General features: G+C 47.7%; 1 protein-coding gene across 3 annotated transcripts in view; it reads left to right on the top strand.

Annotated features, from left to right (window-relative positions):
• CDH3 (cadherin 3) overlaps positions 1-27,586 on the top strand; it is a 47,846-nt gene extending 20,260 nt beyond the window's left edge. The window contains exons 3-16 of one of the 3 annotated variants that reach the window (XM_055412438.2): positions 6,700-6,782; positions 8,206-8,331; positions 8,562-8,717; positions 8,803-8,947; positions 9,992-10,167; positions 10,770-10,898; positions 11,789-11,974; positions 13,619-13,860; positions 14,254-14,399; positions 15,180-15,404; positions 18,561-18,767; positions 21,580-21,710; positions 22,050-22,196; positions 24,830-26,070. In XM_055412438.2, coding sequence (XP_055268413.2) covers positions 6,700-6,782; positions 8,206-8,331; positions 8,562-8,717; positions 8,803-8,947; positions 9,992-10,167; positions 10,770-10,898; positions 11,789-11,974; positions 13,619-13,860; positions 14,254-14,399; positions 15,180-15,404; positions 18,561-18,767; positions 21,580-21,710; positions 22,050-22,196; positions 24,830-25,039 — 2,309 coding nt within the window. In that variant the 3' untranslated portion in view covers positions 25,040-26,070. Of the gene's footprint in view, positions 1-6,699; positions 6,783-8,205; positions 8,332-8,561; positions 8,718-8,802; positions 8,948-9,991; positions 10,168-10,769; positions 10,899-11,788; positions 11,975-13,618; positions 13,861-14,253; positions 14,400-15,179; positions 15,405-18,560; positions 18,768-21,579; positions 21,711-22,049; positions 22,197-24,829 lie in introns of all 3 variants that reach the window. The other 2 variants (XM_055412440.2, XM_055412442.2) reach the window with 2 other exon arrangements.
• Positions 27,587-27,804: the final 218 nt, after the last annotated feature.

Here is a 27,804-nt window from a genome sequence, read left to right as displayed (position 1 = left end):
AGATGACACTGTGAAGTCAGTCTAATTTTCATCTTCCAAATGAGAAAACCTGAATTCCTGATAAGTTAATTCAAGTTCTGCATCAACACACTGATAGTTCCAACTTCTGGAGTTTTGAGGAACCTTTGCATGTGTCCTTAACACTTCTTTGAGCCACACTGAGTCACCTAGTGACTTGAAGTATTCCCTCTAAGCTTTTCTTCTTTTTACGTCAAGGAGAAACTGTGTTTGGTCCTGCCATTCTTGAATACATCTTTTAATAGCATACTTCTCTCCTTTCAAACCAAGGGAAAGTAGAACCCATTCCAGTATTCTTGCCTGGAAAATCCCTTGGACAGAGGAGCCTGGTAGGCTGCGGTCCATGGGGTTGCTAAGAGTTGGACACGACTGAGCAACTTATGTTTCACTTTTCACTTTCATGCCTTGGAGAAGGAAATGGCAACCCACTCCAGTGTTCTTGCCTGGAGAATCCCAGGGACGGAGGAGCCTGGTGGACTGCCATCTATGGGGTCACATAGAGTCGGACACGACTGAAGCAAGTTAGCAGCAGCAGCAGCAGCCGCAGCCGTAATGCATTTTCCTATTTTTCAGCTCTTTACATTTAGTCCTCACGACTCTAAGAGATTTACTGTTATTATCCCCAAATCTAGTACTTTTCTCCAAATATCACATTGCCCTACTGGGCATCTAAAAATCAATCTTTGATATTTCAATAGATGGAGAAGGACAACAGGTAATGGGGGCTGGGGAGAAGATGAGAAAACATACTCTCAGGTGTATCAGAAAGATAACATAACCATAGTGGTTAAAAAAAATAACTCCATCTGGACAGGTCTAGGTATCACTTGTAGCTCTTCCATTCCCTAGCCATGTAACTTTAGTGAATTCGCTTAACCTCTCACTTTCCCAATTTAGAAAATGGGTGCTAAAATCTACTGCATAGGGTGCTTGGTGAAGATTAAGTGAGAAAGTATAAACACGTTCAGTCAGTCAGTCAGTTCAGTCGCTCAGTCGTGTCCGACTCTTAGCAACCCCATGAACCACAGCACGCCAGGCCTCCCTGTCCATCACCAACTCCCGGAGTTCACTCAAACTCATGTCCACAGAGTCGGTGATGCCATCCAGCCACCTCATTCTCTGTCGTCCCCGTCTCCTCCTACCTGCAATTGCTCCCAGCATCAGAGTCTTTTCCAGTGAGTCAACTCGTCGCATGAAGTGGCCAAAGTATTGCAGTTTCAGCTTTAGCATAAGTCCTTCCAATGAACACCCAGGATTGAGCTCCTCTAGAATGGACTGGTTGGATCTCCTTGCAGTCCAAGGGACTCTCAAGAGTCTTCTCCAACAACACAGTTCAAAAGCATCAATTCTTCGGCGATCAGCTTTCTTCACAGTCCAACTGTCACATCCATACATGACCACGGGAAAAACCATAGCCTTGACTAGACGGACCTTGGTTGGCAAAGTAATGTCTCTGCTTTTTAATATGCTATCTAGGCTGGTCATAACTTTCCTTCCACGGAGTAAGCGTCTTTTAATTTCATGGCTGCAATCAGCATCCGCAGTGATTTTGGAGCCCCCAAAAATAAAGTCTGACACTGTTTCCACTGTTTCCCTATCTATTTCCCATGAAGTGATGGGACCAGATGCCATGATCTTCGTTTTCTGAATGTTGAGCTTCAAGCCAACCTTTTCACCCTCCTCTTTCACTTTCATCAAGAGGCCTTTGAGTTCCTCTTCACTTTCTGCCATAAGGGTGATGTCATCTGCATATCTGAGGTTATTGATATTTCTCCTGGCAATCTTGATTCCAGCTTGTGCTTCTTCCAGCCCAGCGTTCCTCATGATGTACTCTGCATGTAAGTTAAATAAGCAGGGTGACAATATACAACCTTGATGTACTCTTTTCCTATTTGGAACCAGTCTGTTGTTCCATGTCCAGTTCTAACTGTTGCTTCCTGACCTGCATACAGGTTTCTCAAGAGGCAGGTCAGGTGGTCTGGGATTTCCATCTCTTTCAGAATTTTCCACAGTTTATTGTGATCCACACAGTCAAAGGCCTTGGCATAGTCAATGAAGCAGAAATAGATGTTTTTCTGGAACTCTCTTGCTTTCTCCATAATCCAAACACGTTAGCTGTAAATAATAGTAATTCATGATGGGAGGGATTCCTGACTCTTGATGGACGCCTGTCGTATTCTAGGCAGCTGCTGCTGCTGCTAAGTCACTTCAGTCGTGTCCAACTCTGTGCAACCCCACAGACGGCAACTGACCAGGCTCCCATGTCCCTGGGATTCTCCAGGCAAGAACACTGGAGTGGGCTGCCATTTCCTTCTCCAATGCTGCCCTAACAAAGGAACAAGGACCAGGGGGCCTAAACACAGAGATTTATTTTCTCACAACTCAAGAGACTTGAAGTCCAGTATCAGCACGGGTCAGCAGGGGAGGTTTGTTTTGAGGAATCTCTCCTTAGCTTGTGGATGGCGGCCTTCTCCATGTCTCTGTACACAGTCTTCTCTCTGTAACTGTCTTGTTTCCAAATTTCCTCCTCTTCTTAAAGGACACTCATCATGCTGGATTAGTGCCCACCTTCATGAGCTCATTTTAATCTAATCATCTCTTCAAAGGCCCTTTCTCCAAATATGGTCACATTCTGCAGTACTGGGGGTTAGGACTTCAACATATGAATTTGAGGGGGTGGGGACACAATTCATGTTAAGAGAAAACTTGGACCTAGAGAAAAATAAGAAAATAAGTTGCTGGTAACTCCAGTCATTGGAAACCTTCATTTCCTTCCCCTGTTTTTTGTTTTTTTTTTTCCCCTGTGCAGAGTTATATACTATATGTGCAGTTTTACATTCTGCGTACTGTATCTTCACAGCATAAGAACTTCTCTAGATAATTTAAAAACTCTTACTATAGGGACTTCCCTGGTGGTCCAGTGGCTAAGACTTCGCACTCCCAATGCAGGGGGCCCTGGATTTGATCCATGGTCAGGAACTAGATCCTGTATGCCACAACTAAGAGTTCGCATGCTGCAACTGAGGATCCTGCACGCCACAAGGAAGATCCCACATGCCACAACTTAGACTCAGCACAGTCAAATAAATAAATTTGGCAGGGTCCCCATGGGGATCTCCCTGTACCTGGGGCCCTTCGGAGCTGACTCAGGCCTAGATCTCTTTTTCCCCTCCTCTTGCTAGCTGAGCATGTTGTCACAGCCCAGGACTCCTCACTGGGGATGTCGTCAAGGAGGCAGAGCTGCTTTCTAAGTAATCTCTTATGGGCACATTCCAGCTTCCCCATGAAGGAGCCTGCCTTGTGTATGAGCTCTGGGGCACTGAAGTCCGATCTGTATGCTTTTAAGACCATTTTCCTTCCCCTTCCATTTACAACTTCTCTCCCCGAAAGATGGCCAATGTCTTTAAGTTCTTTTACCCAGTTTTACCTGTTTTTGAACTTCACGTTGATGGAATCATACATATGTTCTTCTGTATCTGACTTCTATCACTTAACCATGTTTGTGAGATTCATTCATATATAGTCATATGTCCTTGTAATTGATTTATTTCATTATGTGAATATTCCACCACATTTCTCTTCATTCTATCTTGATGGACATTGAAGCTGTTTCCAATCCTTAGCTATGACAAATAACGCTGCTCTCAATATTATTATACTTGTCTTTGAGTGAGTGGATCTTTGTTGGGTCCATACCTCAAAGTAAAATTACTGGGTCTTGGGAAGCATGTATATTTAGTTTCAGTAAGTGCTGCCCAGCAGTTTTCCAAAGTGACTATCCCATCTTGCATTCCTACTTCAGATTGCTTCTTTTCTTTTTTATTGAGGTAAAAGTATGCATAAACATAAAATTGACCTTTTAAACTCTTTTAAAGTAAGCAATTCAGTGGCATTAAGTACATTTAAATTGTTGTGCAACTATCACCTCACCATAGTCCATCTCCAGAACTTTGTCATCATCCTAAACAGAAATTCCATACCCATTAAACAATAACTACCCATTCCCCCTACCAGCCCCATGTAACTTCTGTTATGCTGCTGCTGCTGCTGCTAAGTCGCTTCAGTCGTGTCCGACTCTGTGCGACCCCATAGACGGCAGCCGACCAGGTTCCGCCGTCCCTGGGATTCTCCAGGCAAGAACACTGGAGTGGGTTGCCATTTCCTTCTCCAATGTGTGCAAGTGAAAAGTGAAAGGGAAGTCGCTTAGTCGTGTCTGACTAGTAGCGACCCCATGGACTGCAGCCCACCAGGCTCCTCTGTCCATGCGGTTTTCTAGGCAGGAGTACTGGAGTGGCTTGCCATTGCCTTCTCCATGCTGCTGCTGCTGCTAAGTCTCCATACTTACTGTTAATTTGAGGATTCTAGGTACCTCATATAAGTGCAGTCACTTTTGTGCCTGGCAGGTGGTACAGTGGTAAAGAATACAACTGCCAATCCAGGAGATGTAGGAGGCTCAGGTTTGATCCCTAGGTCAGGAAGTTCCCTTGCAGTAGGATATGGCAACCCACTCCAGTATTCTTGCCTGGAGAATCCCATGGATGGAGGAGCCTGGCAGGCTACCGTCCATGAGGTTGCTGAGTCAGACACGACTGAGCATGCACGCACATGAATGACATTTTACTTAGCATAATGTTTTCAAGATCCATACAAGTTATAGCCTGTGTCAGAACTTCATTCCTTATAAAGAATGTATATTTATACATGTTTGTATGTATATTCATTGTGTTTAGACCATGTTGTGTTTGTTTATTAGATCTTCATGGACACTTGTTATTTCCATCTTTTGGCTACTGTGAATAGAAAATGAAAGAAAGTGAGGTTGCTCAGTCATGTCCGACTCTTTGCGACCCCATGGACTGTAGCCTACCAGGCTCCTCCATCCATGGGATTCTCCAGGCAAGAATACTGGAGTGGGTTGCCATTTCCTTCTCCAGGGGATTTTCCTGACCCAGGGATCAAACCCAGGTCTCCTGCATTGCAGGCAGACACTGTACCCTCTGAGCCACCAGAGAAGTGAATAGGGATACTGTGAAAATACATATATAAGTGTCTGAGTTCCTACTTTCAGCTCTTTAGGGTGTAAACCAAGAAGTAGAATTGCTGGATCATATGGTAATTTTGTGTTTACTTTTTGAGCCACCAAACTTTTTCACAGTGGCTGCAGCATTTCACATTTCCAATGCAGAAGACTTCCTCTGTCTTTATATCTTATTTACCTTTTTTTTTGCCTCTTTAGTAGGTTTGAAGTGGTATCTCATTGTGATTTTGATTACTGGAGTGGATAGCCTTTCCCTTCTCCAGGAGATCTTCCCAACCCAGGGATTGAACCCAGGTCTCCCACAGTGCGATGGATTCTTTACCAGCTGAGGCACAAGGGAAGCCCAAAATACTGGAGTGGGTAGCTTATCCCTTCTCCAGCAGATCTTCCCGACCCAGGAATTGAACCAGGGTCTTCTGCATTGCAGGCAGATTCTTTACCAACTGAATTATGAGGGAAGCTCTTGTATTTCCCAAATGATAGTGGTATTGAGCATCTTTTCATATGCTTACTGGCCAGTTGTATACCTTATTTGAAAAAATGTCTTTCCACTTCCTTTTCTTTTTCTTTTTAGACTGGATTGTGTATTTTTTTTTGGTGTTCTTGAGATTAGGAATTCATTATATAGCAGAATATTATTTGGAATTCTATTTTTTATGTTATATTCTTATATATTGTTTTGAATACTTCATGATGTTCCCATTACTTTTGTAGTTTACAGTCTCTCATCTATTATTCTTTCTTTAGGGAAGGGTTTTTAAAACAATTATCATCATCATCTGAAACTAAAGGACAATTTTTCAAAATAGGACCCTTGGGAGACCTCAGCCTGACCTTTTCATGGCACAGTACTCTCCCTGTGGGCCTTGTAGTGCTGCAGCCTAGGAAACCGACATAGGCCAACATAAGGGAACCCCTGAGTCAGAGCATGGTGCTGACAGGCCCAGAGGTACCCCCTGGCAGGGTTCCTAATTACATGCTTGGCCACAGGGAAGGGTAGGTAAGAATACTGGTTGTGAATACTCTCTGGTATATGCCTTGGGGTCAGGCTTATGAACCTCAATTGTCTCTTCTTTGAAAAGGGGCTAATGCTTACCTTGGTAGCATAGTAGTAAGGATGAAATGGACCCAGTCTCCAGCCTAGCGAATGGTAGTTATTAGCTCAGACTGCTTATTTAAAGGTGGCCAAGCAGGGAGAGTTCAGAAAGAACATGACAAGTTGAAACAGCCAAAGGTTATCAGAATGATCTGTGTGGGTGACTGCATAGCAGGATGCATATGGCATATAGGGAGACATGTAGCTTTCAGAAGTACGTCAACTCTTCCGCCTCCCAGCTGTAATCCTGGGTCAGCTCTGGGTCTCGTGCGACTCCATGGATCTTACGTTGCTAAATATCTGTGGTCTTGGTTCTTTGTCCCACAAACCTTGAAGTGGTCCTCCTTCTCCAGACCAAACTTGGGAGCCCATCTGAAACTCATAGTTGGTCACATAGCTGGTCAGATGATGTAAGTCAAGTCTCCTTCTGCAGTGGCCTGGAACAGCCCTTGATCCAGTCAGGGGGCTGTTGTCAGGTCTTGGTTCCCATGGGGTAGCTTCCAGAAGTCCCCTCCTTCCTAATACTCTTTTCCTCCCTTCCCTACAGTGGTCTTCACAGACTGCCCTGGGCAAGAGTCGGCCCTGCTGACTGACGATGACTTCACTGTTCTGAATGATGGAACAGTCCAGGTAAAACACCGTGCGCACCTGCAGGACAGAAGAAAGACATTTTGCGTGCACACCCAGCTTGCTGCTGGCCAGGGGCCTGAGGTTACCGTGCTGTCAGGAGCCACATTTCCCCTGCAGAGCACTCAGGGTTAGCCATCAGTTGCCCATAGCAATGAGCTTCGGCAACCATCTAAGCAGGGCAGTGCTTGTTGCTGCCCAGTAGGGAGTGCCAGAGTCAGGCCAGTGGGGCTGAGAGCTGCCTTGTGAGTAATGGCCCGGTGCCCTTCCTCCCTGGAATTCCCTGTCCTGTCTCCCTTTTTGTCTTTCCCACATCCTGAGGGTAAACCACAAGTGAAGAAGATCCCAACACGGGACTGTCAATCCCATGACCCTCTGGGAAGATGGACCTGAAGCTCTGGGCCACATTTCTTTGTTTCTTTTAATTCTTTGAACAGCTAATATATCCACATGGTTCCAAAATTTTAAATATTGACGTTATAGAACACATAACCTCCCCTTGTTCTTCATCTGCCTAATGCCTTCTCCACCCCTCTAACAGAATACGCAGGTTACCCTGTTACCAGTTTCTTTCCTTCTGGAATTGATTTGTGTATTTGTTTTATATTTATATGAAATATATTTATGTATATTATATATGTAGATATATAACAGACTTTCCCCTCTTTTATGAAAAAAATAACATAATATTTACATGGCTTCACATTCTTTTTGCACTGAAATATATCAGTATGTGTATGTACAACTAAGTCACTTTGCTGTACAGCAGTAATTAAGATAACATTGTAATTCAACTGTACTTCAATAAAAAAATAAACTAAAAAAATACATCGGTACAACTGAACATTATAAATCAATTATAATCCAATATAAAATCAAAATTTTTAATGTTTTATAAGATAAATAAGCAAAAAAAAAAGCAGTACAAGGCCTCTCAACGTTCTCACCGATAACCACCATTGGTTTCTCTAGTATCCCCCAAACTCTATGTAAAGGCAGATATGAATATATGCCTTATTTCCCTACCCTTTTACACAAAAGATGGAACAATGCCTAGCACAAATTAAGCCCTGTATAAGTGTTTGTTAAATAGAGTACTAATCTGTTAATATATTAATCTGTTCTGTACCGTGTTCTTCTTCATTTAAGTGTATATCAAAGATCTTTCCATATCAGCACAGAGAGACCTTCCTCATCCTCATTTTTCGAGCTGTATACAGTTTCCACTAGATAGATATATTACAGTCTATTTAATTGGGCTTTCTCTGTAAGTGAACACTTAGATTATTTCCAAGTTTTCTTTTGCAATACACCCATCTAGGCCTCTGGCCTCTCTCCTCACCCTGAGCTCCTATGGGTGAGAGGATGATAGGTGAGTTCCAGGTGTGTTTGCACACCTGGGTTAAGGCATCTTCTCTCCCTGCAGGAAAGGAAAGCACTGAAGATCTCCCCACCCGCACCTGTCTTACGAAGGCGCAAGAGAGAATGGGTGGTCCCGCCAATATCTGTGCCTGAGAATGGCAAGGGTCCCTTCCCCCAGAGGCTGAATCAGGTATGGCTGTGCCTTCCCCCCCGGGAGTCTTGGTGGCTGCAGGGACCCTCATTCAGCCCTGAGTGTGGGGTTTCTTGCTGCTAAGCCCTGGGGCCTCCAGAAGGAAAGCCTCTGTGATGGGAGCAATTTCTGATCAGGCGATGCCTCTCCGCCCCTCTTTATGGAGGGTTCTTTGCTACAATTGTGAAATCTTTGTCATTTTGTCAGCTGCCGTTTTCTTTTGCTTCCAGCTCAAATCTAATAAGGACAGAGGCACCAAGATTTTCTACAGTATCACGGGGCCTGGGGCAGACAGCCCACCAGAGGGTGTCTTCGCCATAGAGAAGGAAACAGGCTGGTTGTTGCTGAATAAGCCACTGGACCGGGAGAAGATTGCCAAGTATGAGGCAAGTAACCTTTAGCATCCAGCAGGGCCACAGAGCCTGTTGGGGAGGGGAGTGCCAGACTGACCACAGACCTGTGTACCCACAGCTCTTTGGCCATGCTGTGTCAGAGAACGGCGCCTCTGTGGAAGATCCCATGAACATCTCCATCATTGTAACAGACCAGAACGACCATAAGCCCAAGTTTACCCAGGATGTCTTCAGAGGGAGCGTCTTGGAAGGGGTGCTACCCGGTAAGGAGACTGGGGAGGTGAGGAGCTATAGAGGTCTCCTGGGCCCAGATCTGGCCTTGGGTCAACTTCTGGAGCCATCTGGAGGTCAGCCAGACTCTTAAAGGATGGAAGAACCCTTCACGTGTGATTTCCTGGGCTGTACATTGGATCACCTGGGATCCTATTAAAAATCCATATTCCCCCACTCCAGCCCAAAATCCCTGAATAAGAATGATCCTAGAGTAGGGACTTTCCTGATGGTTCTGCAGTTTAAACTCTGTGCTTTCAATGCATGGGGTGTGGGTTCAATCCCTGGATGGGGAACTAAGATCCTGCATGCCACGTGTTACAGCTAAAAAAAAGAAAAAAGAGAAAATTAATCAGGGCAAAAGACTAGTGAAATAGGTACACGTTAATGACTTTACAGACAGGTGCTATTGGGGAGGACTCCTTCTCTTTAAAGTTGTAGAGAATTACAGAAAAATGTGAATTGGTGAGGCTACCAGTAGACATTTTTAAAATAAAAACTACCTTCAGCAAGATGGAGCCTCTTCCCCCTTGTATTCCAGAAGCCTAGACGTGGTCAGGCCAGGTTGGAATGGTGCTTTAAAGTATGGGAGACCTAGGCTCCTTCTATCTCATTGCTCTGCTGTTTTGGCTTCATTTCCAAGATCACCTCATGATTACTGCTGGAGCTCCAGCCATTACTTCTGGAAGGAGGGAACGGGTGGGAAGAGTAAGCCCCTTAATTCAGAAAAATGCTTCCCCCAAAGTTGTTTATCCCATTCGTCACAATTCAGTCTCATGGCCACAGCTAGCTGCAAGAAACGGCGGGAAATGGCCTTGGTTCCTGGTGGGCCTGTGCTCAGAGTGATTTTGAGGATTATGTTTCTAAGGAGGAAGGGGAGAATGGGAAGTGGGCAGAAACTAGCAGTCTCTGAGGAGAGGGGAAGGGGGTCCAAACTGGTGTACAGGATGGAACCTCTCAGGGTTCCAGAAGTGGGTGAGGCTGAAGTTGGCACTGGGAGGGCCAGGTGCTCACTCAGCAGCCCTTCTCCCCTCCAGGCACTTCCGTGATGCAGGTGACAGCCACAGATGAGGACGACGCTGTCAACACCTACAACGGGGTGGTTGCTTACTCCATCCACAGTCAAGAGCCAAAGGACCCGCACGACCTCATGTTCACAGTCCACCGGAGCACGGGCACCATCAGCGTCATCTCCAGTGGGCTGGACCGGGAGGTGAGTGGCCCTTCAGGAAGGGGCTGCCTGCCCAAGCCGGTCCCTGACACTCAGAGCAGAAACCCCTGCCCCAGAGCCCAAGTCGGCCGGGAAGGGCTGTGGCCGGGTCCTGTATCGATGTCCCACAGCGCCCTTGGGCTGGTGGCACTTTGCCAAGCCATCTCATTAAGGCTGAGGAGGCAGCTGTGAAACACAGACATTTGATATTTTCCGTAGGTTTTCTCATTTCCTCTTGGAATGGCTCACTTAACATGCACATTGCTCAGATTTGTCCCACATGTACCACAAAGCAGTTAGCTCCATGGGTACTGGAGTTTCCTAATTCATACCTTTGCCAAACTCCTGCTCAGAGCTCCCCTTCTGGATCTGCCCTGAGTCAGGAGGCAGTGCCCAGGCTTTACCCCACGACTGACTGGCCCAGGAGAACTATTTGAATCCACAGTTCCCCTCTCCCTCCACCCTTGGCTCCTGGTCTTTCCTGCAGTGGGCGAGCAAGGGATCAGGAGGACACTAGAAGGCAGAAACATTCCCCTCCCTCCATGTACACTAAGGCTGTGCCCTGCTCTCAGTGGCTTCCACGTCCGCCCTCCTTTTCTCCCCAGAGAGTCCCCGAGTACACACTGACCATCCAGGCCACAGACATGGATGGGGACGGCTCCAGCACCACGGCTGTGGCCATAGTGGAAGTCCTCGATGCCAACGACAATGCTCCCATGTTTGATCCTCAGAAGGTAACACCCTTTCCTTCATTCATTCTTTCCTTTTCAGATGATGAGGAACTAAGTTGCTCCTTTCTGATGAAACTTCCAAAATCAGCCTGCATTGCTTCAGGTCCCAGCCCCAGCACTTGTAAGCTGTGTGACCTGAGGGGAGGCACCCAAACTCTCTATGCCCTATTTCCTAGTCTGTGAAATGGACAGTGTTAATACCTGCCACATTGTTCTGAGTTTTAAATGAAATAATCTATGTACAGTTCTTAACATAATCCCTGGTACCTAAGTGCTCAATACAAAAATCTTTGTTGATATGGAAATTCCTAACTTGACTCACACCTACACCTGCCCACCTTCCCCCAGTGAATGCTTGTCACTTCACGTGACAGAGGACTCAGTGCCAGTCAAAATGATACCCACCTGCTTCCATCTTTAGGTAACTTGGGCTGCGAAATACTGTTCAGGCCTGTTGAAAATTTGTTCTGAATAGCTGATTTCCCCATCATGGCCATCTGTTCTGAGTTTCCAAAAAAGTCCCTGGTCAGTGCCCCAGAGCAATCAGATACCTTGCCCTTCTTGCCACCTTCCTTGTGCCTTTCTGATCTCAGCTAGATACAGGTGACTACTCTCCCTGGGGGCTTGGGCACCTGATTGGCTGAGATTCTGGGAGCATCAGGCCGTGGGATGTAGGGAAAGCAGTCCCAGGGTCACTGTGGTGTGTCTGTCCTAGCAAGCTGTGACGTTGACTCCGGGGGCATTCTGCATCTGTGCATGTCCCGGAAAGGGTGAGCGGCATGGGACTCCCCTGGAGTTGGGTGGAGGACTCACAGCCGGTGAAGAGAGGAGAGTCGCCTCTCGGAGGAGTCAGCCTCTCTGCTCTGACAAAGCTGTGTTTTCCACGCTGACAGTACGAGGCCCACGTGCCCGAGAACACAGTTAGCCACGAGGTGCAGAGGCTGACAGTGACTGATCTGGATGCCCCTAACTCACCGGCATGGCGTGCCACCTACCGCATCGTGGGAGGTGACAATGGGGACCATTTTACCATCACTACTGACCCCGAGAGCAACCAGGGTATCCTGACAACCAAGAAGGTGAGTCAGTTTGGGCTTTGTACAAGGGCCACACCTGGGGCAGGGAGGCCTCCAGTCTCTAGGACTAGGGGTACCACCTGCCTGGGACATATACCTGGGACCACTCACCAGGGAGTGTACCAGGCCCGTGGCTTGCAACACTCTCCCATCCCTCTTATGTGGGGGAATTCCTTTGTTTAAACTAAATCTTCCCTAGGGACCCAGTTCATAAAACAGATGCATAAAACAGAGTCACTGATCTAATTGAGGCCAATCAGTGGGGCCCCTCCTCCCAGTGTGTCTCGTGGCTGCTCCCAATCAGTCTTACACAGAGGGTCTGTTTTATTGGAATCCTTGCTAATTTTGCCTTCAATGCATAGTTCACATCTTGGTGTTTGGATAGTAAAATGTTTTAAATTACTTTAACTGTTTTAAATTACATCTAGGCATACCCTTGCCTCTTGAAAAATCTTGAGTAAAATTGATGCTTCCAGAAAATGGGGCTAATCTTTCTTGATGCCTTTTACCTCTTGGTTTATTATAAAGAATGGCCTTGTTTGTGAAAGTGAAAGTGAAGTCGCTCAGTTGTGTCTGGCTCTTTGCGACCCTATGAACTGTAGTCTACCAGGCTCCTCCGTCCATGGAATTTTCCAGGCAAAAGTACTGGAGTGGGTTGCCATTTCCTTCTCCAGGGGATTTTCCCGACTCAGGGATCGAACCTGGGTCTCCAGCATTGCAGGCAGACACTTTACCATCTGAGCCACCAATACTTTAAAAGCTGTCCCCTCCTTGTAACCGAAGTTTTGTAATGCCCCTTTCACATTGTAAAATGAATTTTGTTTATAATATAACTTTTCTAACTTATGTAATTTCTAGAAAATGGAATGCACTAATTAAAATAAAGGAGAATTTTCAGGAAAAGTTACTGATAATAAAATACTTCCCTGTGTAAACCTTTGGGCACAACTGCACTGGAAAACATGATGACGTGTTCAGCTTCTTGCATCTGTTTGTGGAATCATCCAAGTGTAGTAGATACTGTATGTCGCTGTAGCGAGTCATACCACAAGCGGTACTGATGTTTTTCCAGAACCTCAAATAAACAACTTGAAGAAAGGCCTGAACAAATTATGAGCTCCCCTCAGAAGTTGCATTCCTAGGAAATTCAGTATAAATTAAAACCACACCAAAAACTTGATTTGTATGGAAAACACATTCTAGACTGTAAATATAAACAGAGCTTTCACGGCCAGGAATACATGAATGTCCAGGGGGATATTGGCAAGTCCCATGGGACATAGTATAGTTCTTTGTGTCCCTGCCCCCACCAGTGGCATTCCCTGTCATTAGGACACCTAGAAATGCCCCCTCCAAGTTCCAACAACACCCACTATGGAGTGTCATCACCCCACTGGGAACCAGTTCTAGGCTTCGGGCTTACCAGTCTAGTTGCCTTTGGGGTGATGGTCTGAGAGGCCCCTGCTGGGATCCACTCTAGAAATGCAGGAGGAAACCAGGAGGCTCTATGGGGCAGGGCAGGGGCAGCATTGTTGCTGGTGGGAGCCCCAGCCCCTCGTGGTGGGCCCTCTCTTCCAGACATTACCGCATGGCATGGGGCCTCCTCACAAAATGACAACTCTGGTCTTCCTTCCTCTTCTCTCCCAGGGCTTGGATTTTGAGGCCAAAACCCAGCACACCCTGTACGTTGAAGTGATCAATGAGGTTCCCTTTGTGGTGAAACTCCCGACCTCCACAGCCACCGTAGTGGTCCATGTGGAGGATGTAAATGAGCCACCCATGTTTGTCCCGCCCTCCAAAGTCATTGAAGTCCAGGAGGGCATCTCCACTGGGGAGCCTGTTTGCACCTACACTGCACGGGACCCAGACAAGGGGAGTCAGAAGATCAGGTACGCAGGGGCTCGGCTCGAGTTCAGCCAGAGACACGGGTACGTTGGATGGGTTGTTTATTATATGCAGCAGTATTTGTTCTAATTGCCATAAAGACTGTTAAATATTTTGACTACATCCCTGCACAGGGCCTTCCCTTCCTACCCTCCAAACAGAGGAGGTTAAGTCCAGGGGACAGGTCTTCCCCACTCCCTCTCACGTGTCCCTGCTGGCCCCCTCCCACCTTCTGCTCAGGAGCCCAATTGGGGGTGAGGTGCATTCTCCACATGATACTGCCTCGGAGCCCAAAGTCCCATGAAACCCTCTGCCAGTTGACATGAGGAGACTTTGAATGATGACACTAAAACTCTTAAGTATCGTGGGTGTGATTCTTTGCAACTTTTCTACTTCAGTTACCACATCCTGAGAGACCCGGCAGGGTGGCTAGCGATGGACCGAGACAGTGGACAGGTCACTGCCGCAGGGGTCTTGGACCGTGAGGATGAGCAGTTTGTGAGGAACAACATCTATGAAGTCATGGTCTTGGCCACAGATGATGGTGAGAGCTCCCCCCAGCCCTTCCATGTGGGCCCCTTTGGAGCCCAGGACACAGCATGTCCCATTTGCAGGCTGAGTGTGATGTGGGGAAGGGGTGTCAGCAATCCTATCTGGGAGGTCAAAGTGGTCTCTCAGAGGAGACTTAGAGTGGCCGGTCCTAGGGTTGGCTGGTTCCTGTTTCCCTAAGACCCAGGCGTTAGGAGGTATCCTAAAGACATCATTCAGCCTGTTTGTGCTTCACTGAGCCTTGAATTCGCCTGTTGGTTTCCCCTTGTGATTGATTGAAAGGGGCTACCTTACAAGTATAATGATTGATGAGTGATGTCACGCCACGACAGGGTTGGGGGTAATGATGTAATGACATCTCTATTTGACACATACTGAACCAATTACCTGGAGGCAGGCGAGAGGTTACTGCAGGGCTGGGAAGCGAAACTTCACTGAAGCTGGTCAGCAAACGCATCAGCCCTGAGGTGGCCAATCTTTTTCTCTTGGTGATAGATTGGTAGTGGCTGTCTGGATGAAGCGGCTGTGCTGTGATCAGTTAGTACTGTCTGCTGTGGACACAAAATGAGAATGATGGCATGTTTGCCATGCATTTGCCATCACTGGTTTGATTTATAATGAAGCAAGGGCAGAGAAACTCTTGAAAGGTTACAGTTGGACAGTAAACAGGACCCTTCTGAGGTTTATTGGGTAAGTCCTGGGAGAGCTTAATATGGATTCATCAACCCAGCCAAAGGCAGATGCTGAAAAGGGATCATATGTGTGATTTGAACAGGGAACCCTCCCACCACTGGCACAGGGACCCTCCTGCTAACACTGATGGACATCAATGACCACGGACCAGTCCCCGAGCCCCGTCAGATCACCATCTGCAACCAAAGCCCTGTGCCCCAGGTGCTAAACGTCACAGACAAGGACTTGTCCCCCAACACTGCCCCTTTCCAGGCCCAACTCACACATGACTCGGACATCTATTGGACAGCAGAAGTCAACGAGAAAGGTAACTGGTGGTGGCAGATGGGTGTCTTTCCCCTACGAAGATCCAGCATCTACCTTCCTGCTCCATCATCTTGTGGGTCACCAAGTTACCGGTCTTCTCAAGAATGTCAGTCAGGGGAATTCCCTGGAAGTCCAGTGGTTGGGGTGCCTGGCTTCCACTGCAGGGGGCATGGGTTTGATGCCTGGTCAGGGAACAAGATCCTGCAAGCCGCACAGCCAAAACAAAAACAAAAATGATGTCAGTCAAATGCTGCTTACTATCTTAGTCTAAACCTTTGGGAATCCACAGGAATCCTTAAAGATCATTCTAGCCCAACCACCTTCCTGTACAGTTGGAAGCACTGGGGCCCAGAGAGAGATGGGACATGGCTTTCTCACTATGACATAATGAGAGAGTCGGGAACCCAGCACAATAACTAACATGGCTGAGCGTGCTTGCTATGTGCTATGTGCGCTTCAGACCCTTCACATAGATTCAGCTGCTGAATCCTCACAACAGCAATCATACATATACATGTCTGTGCACCCGTTTGACAGATAGGGAAACCAAGGCTTGCAGAAGCTTAAATATCCTGCCAGGGGCATTATGGCTAGAAAATAATGGCCCCAGGATTGGGATGCAGGCAGTCTGCTCTACCAGGATCCTCTGCTGCCTACCATTTATCCACCCCTGGCAATTTGCAAGATGCTTTTTATACTTTTTCTTATTTTAAATTTCTACCATCCTCTGTGATCAGTATTTTTATCCCTATTTACAGATGAGAATGAGGCTCAGAAAGGTTAAATGGCATGTCCAAAGGTACAGTGTGGGTAAGCAGTGGAAAAGAAGTTGAAGACAGGGCCCCTGGCCTTCACGCCCCTGCTCCCAACCACCTCCCTGTCCTTTCTCTTTCCCACCCCGTAACGCTCCTCAGCCTTCAGTGGTTTTTCAGTTGTCACAGGACTGAAGAGGGGACTTACTGGCATCAAATGGGCAAGGACTCAGGTGCGTAAGAACAGTGCATCCAGGCCCAAGTGCCAATAAGGCCCCTGGAGAAGCTCACCCTGGTTTGAAATGCCTCCCTCTTCCTCTTGGGGCTAGGGTCCCCCAAGAGGGGAATGGGGAACCAGTACATTCAGGCTCTTCCCTGAAGTAACTGAATGCCTGGTGTCTACTGCTGCTGCTGAGCCTGTCCAGAAAGGACTGAGGAGACCTGCCTCAGACACACATATTGTCCCATTTTTATGATTCCTCTCATTTGGGGGTATATACCCAGCACCTTTCCTTGAGGAAACCCAAGTTGGTCTCCTATCACCTCCTTGTGGCCTGGAAGCCGTTTTCCCCTCCCTGGCTGTTTGGTTTACAGAGCATAGCCTCTGAAGTCAGAATACCTTGGTTCAAGTTCCAGCCCCTCCATTTACCAGCTTGTGATTGTGGGCAAGTTACTGAGCCTCACGGTTCAGCAGTTGTCCCTGCCTGTAGGATGGTGCCAGTAATTGCACGTCTGTACAGTCACTGTGAAGACTGAGTACATGACAGGCACCTCTTCTGGCGCATCAGTGCTCAGTTGATGCCAGTGGCCGTCTTCACCGACAGGCACAGTCTGGCTCTGCCAGGAGTGAGCGTTAGCTCAGAGCCCAGTGGTACCCACACCTGACACTACCATCGGTTCTTGGTTTTGACTTAGTCGTTCTATCTGTCTGTGTTCTATTGTCAGAGGAGTTAATCCCAACTCCACACCCGTGTGAACTGGGGCTTCTTACTTGACCTCCCTAAGCTTCAGTGTCTGTAATTGTAAAATGAGGGGTAACAGAACCTTTCTCTTAAAGTTGAGGTGAAGATCAGAGTTGGCCTTGGCACATAGTAAGTGTCAGTTGAGTCCCCACCGATGCCACCAGCACCATCATCAGCTGAGAAGTCAGCTCTCCAGCTTGGGAACAGGAAGGCAGGAGGGATGTTCTGGTGAAATGCCCCACATTGGTCTCTCCACTCGGTGGACCAGACTTCCAGTGTACAGAACTCTCTCTGCCTGCCACAGCTGAGTGGGAACAGGGTGAATTCTCCCTCTGGCCTTTCAGCTAAGAGGGGCCCATTGAGTGTGCAGAGGCTGTGAACTGAAAGTGGCTTTCAGTGCTGAAATAGGCCAGCAAGCCCAAGGGCAGGTGGGCTAGAAACATGGGGTTGTTTTTGAATGTCACAATGATGCATGGGGTTGGGGGGACACTGTTGGCATTTAGTGGTGAGGACTTGAGTGCTCAGGAAAGTTCCTCATGATGAAGAATAGTTTCACCCAAGCTAATAGCGCCCTCTTTGAGAAACTTGGGTCTAAACCGAAGGCCTTTCTTCAGAGAGGCCTCTGACCTTATATTTCTCACCCACAAACATAGCCCCGCTCCCCACTCCACAATGGCCAAGCAGCCTCCCCAGAGTGGCTCCTGTTGTGCAGGCTGCTCCAAAGCTTGGCTTTGGCTCTGTTGCTGCCTGCCCCAGGCCTTCAAAGGCCAGTTATCATGGTGCCCAGCGCAGCCTCACTGCCGGCACCTCTGAGCTTGTGTGCAGTCACTAATGCTCTGATCTGCTCCCAGCATCAGTTACATCACCAGCTCATATGTATTTGGATTTATTAATAACTGGTGCTCACTCAGAAATACCCAAGTTTCAGATATATTGAAATTCTATCATAGAGTTTAGGTATAAACATTATATATACAATTGAAAGAGCAAAATGCTGCCATAACAAATGGTAGTAAACTTTCAGGTAGAAAAACAGGTGACCAGTTAATATAAATATTAAAAGATTATGCTAGCTGTCTCTTAGGAAGAACTTTGTTTCTTTGCTTGTTTGTTTTGAAGCAAAGAACAATCTGGCAGCTAGTGATGCTGAGAAATTATTGGCCTTGCATGCCATGAATTTTTTAAAATGTCATATTTAGAAATACTGTGATTATTGATTTTTTTAAAATAGAACGATGACTTTATTCTTTCCAAATAATCCTTCCCTCAGTGGGGGATTTGGCTTGCACCAAATATCCATTTGTAACACTCGGCGTAAGTGTGCTTTGAAGACATTGCTCCCTGTGGCCCAGATGCAGTATGCCCCCTCAAACCTCCATCGTGGTGTGCTTGGCTCCCACCATTCGTGGCCTCCCGAGGTGAATAACTATCTGTCTGCTCCAGGAGACGCAGTAGCCTTGTCCCTGAAGAAGTTCCTGAAGCAAGACACATACGATGTGCACCTTTCCCTGTCTGACCACGGCAACAAGGAGCAGCTGACAGTGATCAGAGCCACGGTGTGCGACTGCCACGGCCACGTGGAGACCTGCCCAGCTCCCTGGAAGGGGGGTTTCCTCCTCCCCATCCTGGGTGCTGCCCTGGCTCTGCTGTGTGAGTGCTGGCACCCTTCCCCTCTGAGGCTGGGGTAGTTAGAAACCCGAGTCCACCCCAAACTTAGAGACTTGGGCCACCAACATTGCCCATCTGTTCCTTGACCTCTTAATTCTGGAAGTGTCATTTAGTCCATAGATGTTTATGGGGCCTCTGGGAGGTGCCAGGCTTTGGGGCTACAGTGGGGAGCAGACTTGGCCCTGCTGTCACATTGGTGGCTACAGTGGTGGTTCTGAAGGTGTAGTCTCCAGACCAAGAGCATCAGCATCACCAGGAATTGGTTAGGCCAACTCCCTGGCCCACCCCTGACCTACCAAGTCAGAAACTTAGGGGAAAGACCTGGTAATCTGTGTTTTTACAAGCCCTTCAGTGGATTCTGATGCATGTTTCAGCTTGAGAGACACTGGTCTAGTGAGCAGAAGTGTTTAGTTAGAAACTAATTTCTCTGTTATCATGGTAGAACCTATCACATTAACTTTTTTCACCCTCTGAATTGTCCTTACACAGAAAACACCCATTCAATCACGCACGAATGCAATAAGCACAAGCTTCAATTAATCATCGTACTTGCACTGATCACTGTGTTAGGTGCTGAGAGTGCAACATTTATGAGACAGGGTGCTCAGGGCTGGTGCACTGGGATGGCGCAGAGGGATGGGATGCGGAGGGAAGGGGGAGGGGGGTTCAGCATGGGGAACACATGTCCACCCATGGCTGATTCATGTGAATGTATGGCAAAAACCACCACAATATTGTAATTAGCCTCCAATTAATTTAAAAAAAAAAAAACAGACCAGCCCCTGCCTTCATGGAGCTTATTTTCCAGTGCAGAGAGCAGATAGCAAATAAGTCAGCAGAGAAATAGGTGTTGCTATGGATTAAAAGAAAGTGAGGGGAGGAGGAGATCTGGCATCTTATGTAGGATCGGCAAGAATAGGTTTACTGAGAAGGGGGCATTAGAGTAAAGACCTGAATGAGTTGAGGAAGCAGATCATGCAGATATCCAGGGAACACCCAGTGCAAAGGTCCTGAGGTGGCTCTGTGCTTTGTGTGGAGACAACAATGACTGTGGTGGAAAAAGCAAGAGGGAGAAGAGAGGTGATGGCTGTGGCGAGCATTGCATTGGGCATTGTGGGTTATTGTAAGGACTCTGGGTGAAATGGGAAGTCATCAGCTTTGGAGAAGAGGAGCAATGTGATCTGACTTGAATTTTGTAGGATTCCTCCTGAACAGACTGTAGAGGGCTGCTACTACCATAATCTGTGGGTGAGGGGGGAGTTGTGGCTCAGATCCAGGGTGGCATTAGAGGTGGTGAGAGCTGGTCATATTTCAAGGTAGAATCAATTCAGATTCAGATGAGGAAAAGAGCTATCTATGACTTCAAGGCCTGAACAAGTAGAAACACAGAGTTTCCATTAACCAGTTTGGGAAGGACCATGGGAAAAGTCCAAATGGAGGTAAGACTTACCAGCTGAACACAGGCTTTGGGTGCAGGTAGGCAGTCCAGGTTGCCTCCTGCCTTTCCCTAAGCCAGTGGGGAGGAAAGGGGAGAGAAAAGCCATAATCTGACCCACACAGGGTGTGCATCCTGAGAACCCAGGGACTCCCAAAGATGGCTCCATCAGTTTTGTCTGGCTGGAGAGGACAGTGGTTCCCTCAACAGGTGAAAAAGGGGGATAAAGCTGAGCAGTGGCTGTATCCTCCTCCATTAAACAGCCACAGAGAGGACCAGAACTGCCCTCCTCATGTGGAATTAACTGGGGATAGTCACAGCAGTTAGGGGCAGCCTGGGCACTAATAAGCCAGTCCCCACTGTGTCCAAATAGACCTCCCGCCTTTTAGATCATATCATTGAAACCCAGTCCCTATTTTAAAATTCCAAAATAGTGTTTGCACCTAAGTTCAGATTACTGCACCACATCAAAGTTGCATTGTCTTGCTTTTAACTTAAAGTCTCTGGCTATTACGGGACACCTCATGACTGAAAAAGTCATGTTGAAAAGTAACATCTGGAAATTCCCTGGCAGTCTAGTGGTCAGGACTAGGTGCATTTACTGCCGTGGGCCCAGGTTCAATCCCTGGTCAGGGAACTAAGTCCCGTAAGCCAGGGGCCCCCAAACTCCAGGATCAAATGCCTGATGATCTGAGGTGCAGCTGATCCTAATAATAGAAATAAAGTGCACAATAAATGTAATGCACTTGAAGCATCCTGAAACCATCCCCCACCTCCATCTGTGGAAGATTTGTCTTCCACAAAGAAGAAAGTAGTGTTAAAACTGGCGCCAAAAAGGTTGGGGACTGCTGCCGAAAGCCATATGGTGGAGCCAAAAACAAACAAACAAAACATCTATTGGGAGATTCCCATCCCCACAAAGCAGGATTTCCCTAAGGACCAGTACAGCAATATGGGAAGACTAACAGTAAAATGATACAGAATTACAGGTGGGGGAATGAAGCCAGAATACCAGGAGGAGGAAGTGGTTTTAAGCTGAGAATAGGAAGGTGAGAGCCATGTGTAGGCATGGAGAGAGTTCCAGGTGAGAAAGGAGCCCGGGTGAAGGTTCTGAAGTGGGAGACTGCTGGGTATACTCGAGGAGCCCCGAGGAGGCCAGTGTGACTAGACCTGGGCAGAGAGGGAGGGCTGATGGCAGGTCAGGGCCGGTCCTGTGGCCTTGATGAGGAAGCGAGGGCTTTCCTAGGCGCATTGGGGCCACTCAAGTGTGTAACACACTGGCTGCTGAGTGGAGGGATCAAACTTTACATGGGACTGCAAGAGCTTGGGGGGAACATCCACACTCCCCAACTCTTGCAGTCCTCCTGCTGGTGCTCCTGTTCTTGGTGAGAAAGAAGCGGAAGATCAAGGAGCCCCTTCTCCTGCCAGAAGATGACACCCGTGACAACGTCTTCTACTACGGCGAAGAGGGGGGTGGCGAGGAGGACCAGGTAGGGCACTGGGGGCCCTCCTGGGGTCGGGAGGTGGTGCCCCCGTGGCCCCTGGCAGGGATGGTTGGGTCACCCAGACCCTGGCCTGAAGCATCAGTCTTCTGAGAGGGTGCCTCATCCACTGCTCTAGTCTCTGGCCCCAGCCAGCCCAGCCTTGAGCCTCTGCTTAATCTGAGAGGAGGGGGTGTGGAATCTCGGGCTTTCAGAGATCTCTGACGTTGTCTTCTAAGACCTACTCTTGAACCAAAACATCCAAGTGGCATGGAAGTGGGATGAAATGTAAACGGGGGGAGTGGGAGGGTTCTTCTCCATCCCGTGCCCTCCTTCACTTTCCTGAAGGACTATGACATCACCCAACTCCACCGGGGTCTGGAGGCCCGGCCTGAGGTGGTTCTCCGCAACGATGTGGCACCATCCTTCATCCCCACACCCATGTACCGTCCCCGGCCAGCCAACCCAGATGAAATCGGCAACTTCATCATTGAGGTAAGGCATGGGGGCCCAGCCTAGGGCAGTCCTTTGTTCAAGCACCAGCAGCATGAGAGAAGGAGCACAGGCTTGGAGTCTTGGCTCTGGGTACAAATCCTGGGTCTGTCACCAACAAGCTAGCCGTGTGACCTCTGGCATATATAGCAACTTCTGGGCCTCCTGTTTCCTCCTCCATTAAACCCAAAGTTTCGAAGTGGTTAAAGAATAGGTCAGGAATTCTTTCTTTTCTTTTAATTTGTTGATGTTTATCATCTTCCCTGGTGGCTCACATGGTAAGGAATCTGCCTGCATTGCTGGAGAGTTCCATCCCTGGGTTGGGAAGAGCCTCTGGTGGAGGAAATGGCAACCCACTCCAGTATTCTTGCCTGGAGGATTCCATGAACAGAGAAACCTAGCGTGCTATAGCCCGTGGAGTCACAGAGAGTCAGACATGACTGAGTGACTAACACTTTCACTTTCATTTATCATTGAACAAAGGTAAGAGAGGACTAGGTCTGGCACAGATGAGCAATTTGATCAATAAAAACCAATGAGGAAGAGCAGGCTCTGTTGCAGTCTAGATGAACTCGGAGTCAAGGCTCTTGACTTTTCCAGGTGTCTGGTTTGACAGGATTTTTGATTAGGAGTTATTTTTTTATTCAACACATAAAGTGGTTGTTAAGAGAAAACTTGGGAGCCGGACTCCCTGGGTTTGAGTTTGTAAAGATCTCGGGTGATTCCAGCGTGGAGCAAAGTTGGGGGCCTCTGGGATAGGTTGGTTTAAGGGCTGGATGAGTAAGCACCTGGAACAGTGCTGGCTCAGGGAATCTCCTGGGGAACTTCAAACACGGAAGCCTCTGACCACCCCCCAACTCCACCCATCCCCCTCCGGCACCCCTCAGTTGTGACTGATCTGCATGTGGGCCAGGCTTCAGAATTTTTTTTAAAGATTCCTAGGTAATTCCCCTTGGCTGTCTGTTTTACATATGGTAATATAAGTTTCCTAGTTACTCACTCCAGAAACTCAAACTGGGACTCTGTATCAACCTAGAGGGGTGGGATGGGGAGGGAGATGGGAGGGAGGTTCAAGAGGGAGGGGATATATGTATACCTATGGCTGATTCATGCTGAGGTTTGACAGAAAACAACAAAATTCTGTAAAGCAATTATCCTTCAATTAAAAAATAAATTAATTAAAAAAAGATTCCCAGGTAATTTAAGTTTGGGAACCACTGGCCTGGCACTGATCCTGTGTTAGGTAATGACAGCTCTTGCTGCTAAGTGTCCCCCATATTCTCAATTCTGGGCACATACTTGATTTATCTAAGGAATTTTAAAAAATATCAGTGCCTTGGACCCAGATATTCATTTTTTTTTAAAGGCTTTGATTTTTTTTTTTGGGGGGGGTCACGCTCCACAGCATGCAGGATCTTAATTCCCTAACTAAGGGAATGGAACCTGTGTACCCTGAACTGGAATCGCAGAGTCCTAGCCACTGGATCACCAGGGAATCCACAGCTCTGATGTTTCTTTAGTTCCCCAATAAATAAAATATACAGGATATATATATATATATATATAAGAGATAAAATATACATAGGAGATAATGATGTGAGGCTAGCATAGGCTGGTACCATGAAAGCAGTCAGTAAAAGGAGGGAGGGAAGGAGGAGGGAGCAGGAGAGGAAGGAGGGAAGGATGGATGGATTTGGGGGGCTGGAGGAAGCAGCAGTAGGCACAGGGCTCAGTGGGTGGTCAGGATACCTTACTTTGGCCTGACCCCTGCTTACCTTTCTTGCTGTCTCGAACTAGCCCCGTGGTGAGACTCTGTTCTTTAGCCTTAAGCACATTTGAGAATCCTGTACAGAAACAAAGGCATCTGGGGAAAGTTGCTCAGGGCATCTTTGCCTTGGAGCCAAAGGCCAGGAGATCTTCTCTCCGATTGAATGAAGACAGTTTTCAGAATATTTGTGTTGGATAGTTTGCAAATAACTGTCTCATTTAATGCCTGGCCGTGTCAGCCCTGCAGAGGAAGAATTCTGTTATGGTCCCCTGTAACTCTGATATGCACTTTTATATTTACATACATTCATTTCTTCCTCTGAAACTATATGAAGTTTCCCCATTTTTGAGATGGGGGGCTTCCAAGGTGGCACAGCAGGAGACATAAAGAGACGTGAGTTCAATCCCTGAATTGGGAAGATCCCCTGGACGAGGGCATGGCACCCCACTCCAGTATTCTTGCCTGGAGAATCCCATAGACAGGGGAACCTGGCAGGCTATAGTCCAAGGGGTCGCAAAGAGTCAGACATGACTGAAGCGACTTAGCGTGCATTTTTGAGATGAGGGAAACAAAGGCATGGAGACTTTAAGAGGCTTGCCCAGGTCTACACACTCGTGTGTGAAGTCTGACTTCAGAGTCCCCACCCTGAACCGCTGGCCTGTTGCGCTGAGCACTCGCTCTCAGCTGGGCCCTGTGCTAAGGATTTATGTGCATTTCATGTTCAACCTTCAAAACCTTAAGGGAGGGGAGACAGGGCTTTGCAGACGAGGAAACGCAGGCTCAGCCAGATGAGTTCACTTTCCGAAGCTCTCGCAGCTGCCCAGTGTCTGGTCCCGCAACTCCTAACACCCTGCTCTCCATCCCCCAGAACCTGAAGGCGGCCAACACAGACCCAACGGCCCCGCCCTACGACTCCCTGTTGGTGTTCGACTATGAGGGCAGTGGCTCCGACGCCGCCTCTCTGAGCTCGCTCACCACCTCAGCCTCTGACCAGGACCAAGACTACGATTATCTGAATGAGTGGGGCAGCCGCTTCAGGAAGCTGGCGGACATGTACGGCGGGGGCCAGGACGACTAGGGCCCCCTAAACGCCAGGCCGCTGCAGCGTCTCCAAGCGGTCTCTGCTCCCACCTCGGCCAAGGGCTTTGCAGCTTGTTGAGAAGTGGCCTTAGCAACGTGGAGGGAAGAGGCCTCGAAGCTGACCTCAAAGGGGCAGGTCTCTATGCCTTTCAGAATGGAGGAACATGGGCAGTTTGATTTCAACAGTGAGCACCTCTTAGCCTAGGCCAGGACTGCCCAATTTCTGGGAGTCTCCCCGCTGCCATAAAATGCTCAGCCCTGGGTCCTGGGTCTTGACCAACTCTGACTCCCCCATGATATCTTTTGCTCTGGAATGGACCCTTCTCCTTAGTAAGAGGCCTCTTACCACAATCTGCATTTTTTTTTTAATGCTATTTTCAAAAAGTGAGAGGCAGGTCCTCAACCACCCCTGGAGCCCTCCAGAAGCCCAGGCGTGCCCTCACGCATTTCTCTCTGGTCTCTTGGCCCCCAGACCTCCTGTTTGATTGGATAACTGCGTTTTTATACTGAGCGCGTCTAGGTGGTCCTTTATTTTTTATTTTCCCTATTGAATGCTGTAGATGAAGAGTGATGACAATCCTGTAAATGTACTAGAACTTTTTTATTAAAGAAACTTTTTCCCAGAGGTGGCAGGGGAGTGAAGTTTTGAGATTTTTTTAATAGTTTTGTTGATGTATAATTCACATACCATATTCACTCATGTAAAGTGTACAATTCAGTGGTTTTCTAGAACTTGCAGAGTTGTGTGGAGTTGTGCTTTTATCCCTGTGGGCTTCACCCCAGCTTCTTCCTAAGAGTAGTGGAAGCTCAGGATTTGTTTACAGACCTGGGAGGAGGCAGACGTCAGCTTGCCTACCTACAGATTAGAGCTGCTGTCCCTGTGTGAGAACCAGTAACTTCCTTACTCCTGACCGAGCTGCACCACAGCTGCAGTACTGGGAGATTTCCTCTTTTCTGGACCAGCAATATGGGGAGATTTTCTCTTTGTGCTGTGGGCTCTATGTCAAAAGGCAGGATGTTTGCCGGGGGGAGTGGGTGGGAGTAGGGTCCAGCTCTACTACTTCCTAACAAGTTGCTTAACCTCTACCTGCCTCAGGTTTTTCGTTTGTAAAATTGGGAGTTTCTGTGGAGATGAAGTGAGTTCATATCCGGCACATAGCAGGTGCTATCCATGTTCATTGATAACAGCCAACATTTAGTCAATACTTTTTAGACCCAGACAACAGTTAACTTCCAATTATTTCCTTTTAGCAAATCCTCATAATCACCCTCTGAGGGAATCTTCCTCATTTTAAGAATGGCCTCATTTTATTTTTTGTTAAATGATGCCTGTTTGTCACCAGAATCAAGCCAGAAAATTAGAGAACTCACCCAGGATGTCAATGAAATTAGAACATTCCTGGCAACAACAGGGCACAGATGGCAGGAACAAGGATGAAGAGGCAGCAGGAATTCCATGTGTGCCCTTGTTAAAGCGAAGTTTTAAATTTATCTTTACAATGAACTAGAAGAAAAGAATCTTAAGTGAAACCGAGAAGATCACTGAAGTGGAAATAGATGTCTTCTTCCTGCCAGAGATTGACTGATTCTGTAAAGAAATGGTACTCCAGGGGGCCATCCCTAGACCAGCAGCCTCAGCACCATGGCTGAACCAGAAACTGCAAGCAAGCAGGACCCTGCAGTCTCATCTGACAAGCTTTCCAGGTGATTCTGATGCCCACGCAATTTAAGATTGAGACTCTTCAGAGTCTTAAAGATTGAAGGCAGGAGGAGAAGAGGACGACAGAGGGTGAGACGATTGGATGGCATCACCAATTCGATGGACATGAATTTCAGCAAGCTCCGGGAGTTGGTGAAGGACAGGGAAGTCCGGTGTGCTGCAGTCCATAGGGTCACAGAGTCAGACATGACTGAGCGACTGAACTGACTCTGAAGGGTGAAGCTGTGGATGTCCTGAAGTCTCAGACCTTGAATGGGGAAGTTTAAAGGGAACAAGTCTGATTAGAAAGCGTCTCACCCACCCTAGGTCCACAGCACCTCAGCCCATGCCCCTGGCTGCCTCCTGTCTCTCCCTGGAGCTCCCTCAACCTCAGCGTCCCCTCCACCAGGACCCTGCAGCTATTGCTGATAAGGTTGTGTGGGAAGGATTAGGTGTCTCAACCAGCAAACACCTGCTGCCCATTATCTTAAACTCCTCTCTGAGAAGCCTGAATAAAGTCTGAAACCCTGTATCTTCACTGAGACTAATAATAAAACCAAGCAGCCACTGTCCAGGCTGGCCTTCCTCCTCTGAGATTATTTTGGTGGGGAGTGGAGGAGCAAAAGCAACCTTTCCTAGCCAAGCCTGCTCTCTGCAGTGGATCTGGATTCCCTTGGCAATGGAACTGCCCTGCAGCCTCTGAGTGATCTGGAAAGAAGGATCCTGGGCTCTGTGATGGGGATGGATGTTATGTCACCCTCTCTCTTGGGACCTGCGTCTCTTCTGCAAAATGGACTGTGGTCTTTAGGACCTGGAATAAGTCAGAATATTTGCAGCTAGTGACTCACCAGGGCCAACCACTCAGAGTGAATGCTAACTGTAGATAACCAGTGTGGCCAGCCATACCAGTGGGGACTACCTGAACATTGGCCTTTGCGCGCACTGAACGTTAATCCTTCACATTTTGATGTCCAACAGTTGAGCATGCATCCTTCCATCCTTTACTCCCCCCACCCTCCAGTGCACTACATGCACTTTTGCAGTGCATCTTTTCTAACAGGATG

Source organism: Moschus berezovskii, chromosome 22, assembly GCF_049115385.1.
Source record: "Moschus berezovskii isolate FMDL1 chromosome 22, NW_MosBer_1.0, whole genome shotgun sequence".
Lineage (NCBI taxonomy): Eukaryota > Metazoa > Chordata > Mammalia > Artiodactyla > Moschidae > Moschus > Moschus berezovskii.
Note: the sequence above shows the minus strand (reverse complement) of the source record. Positions and strands in the feature narration are given on the sequence as shown.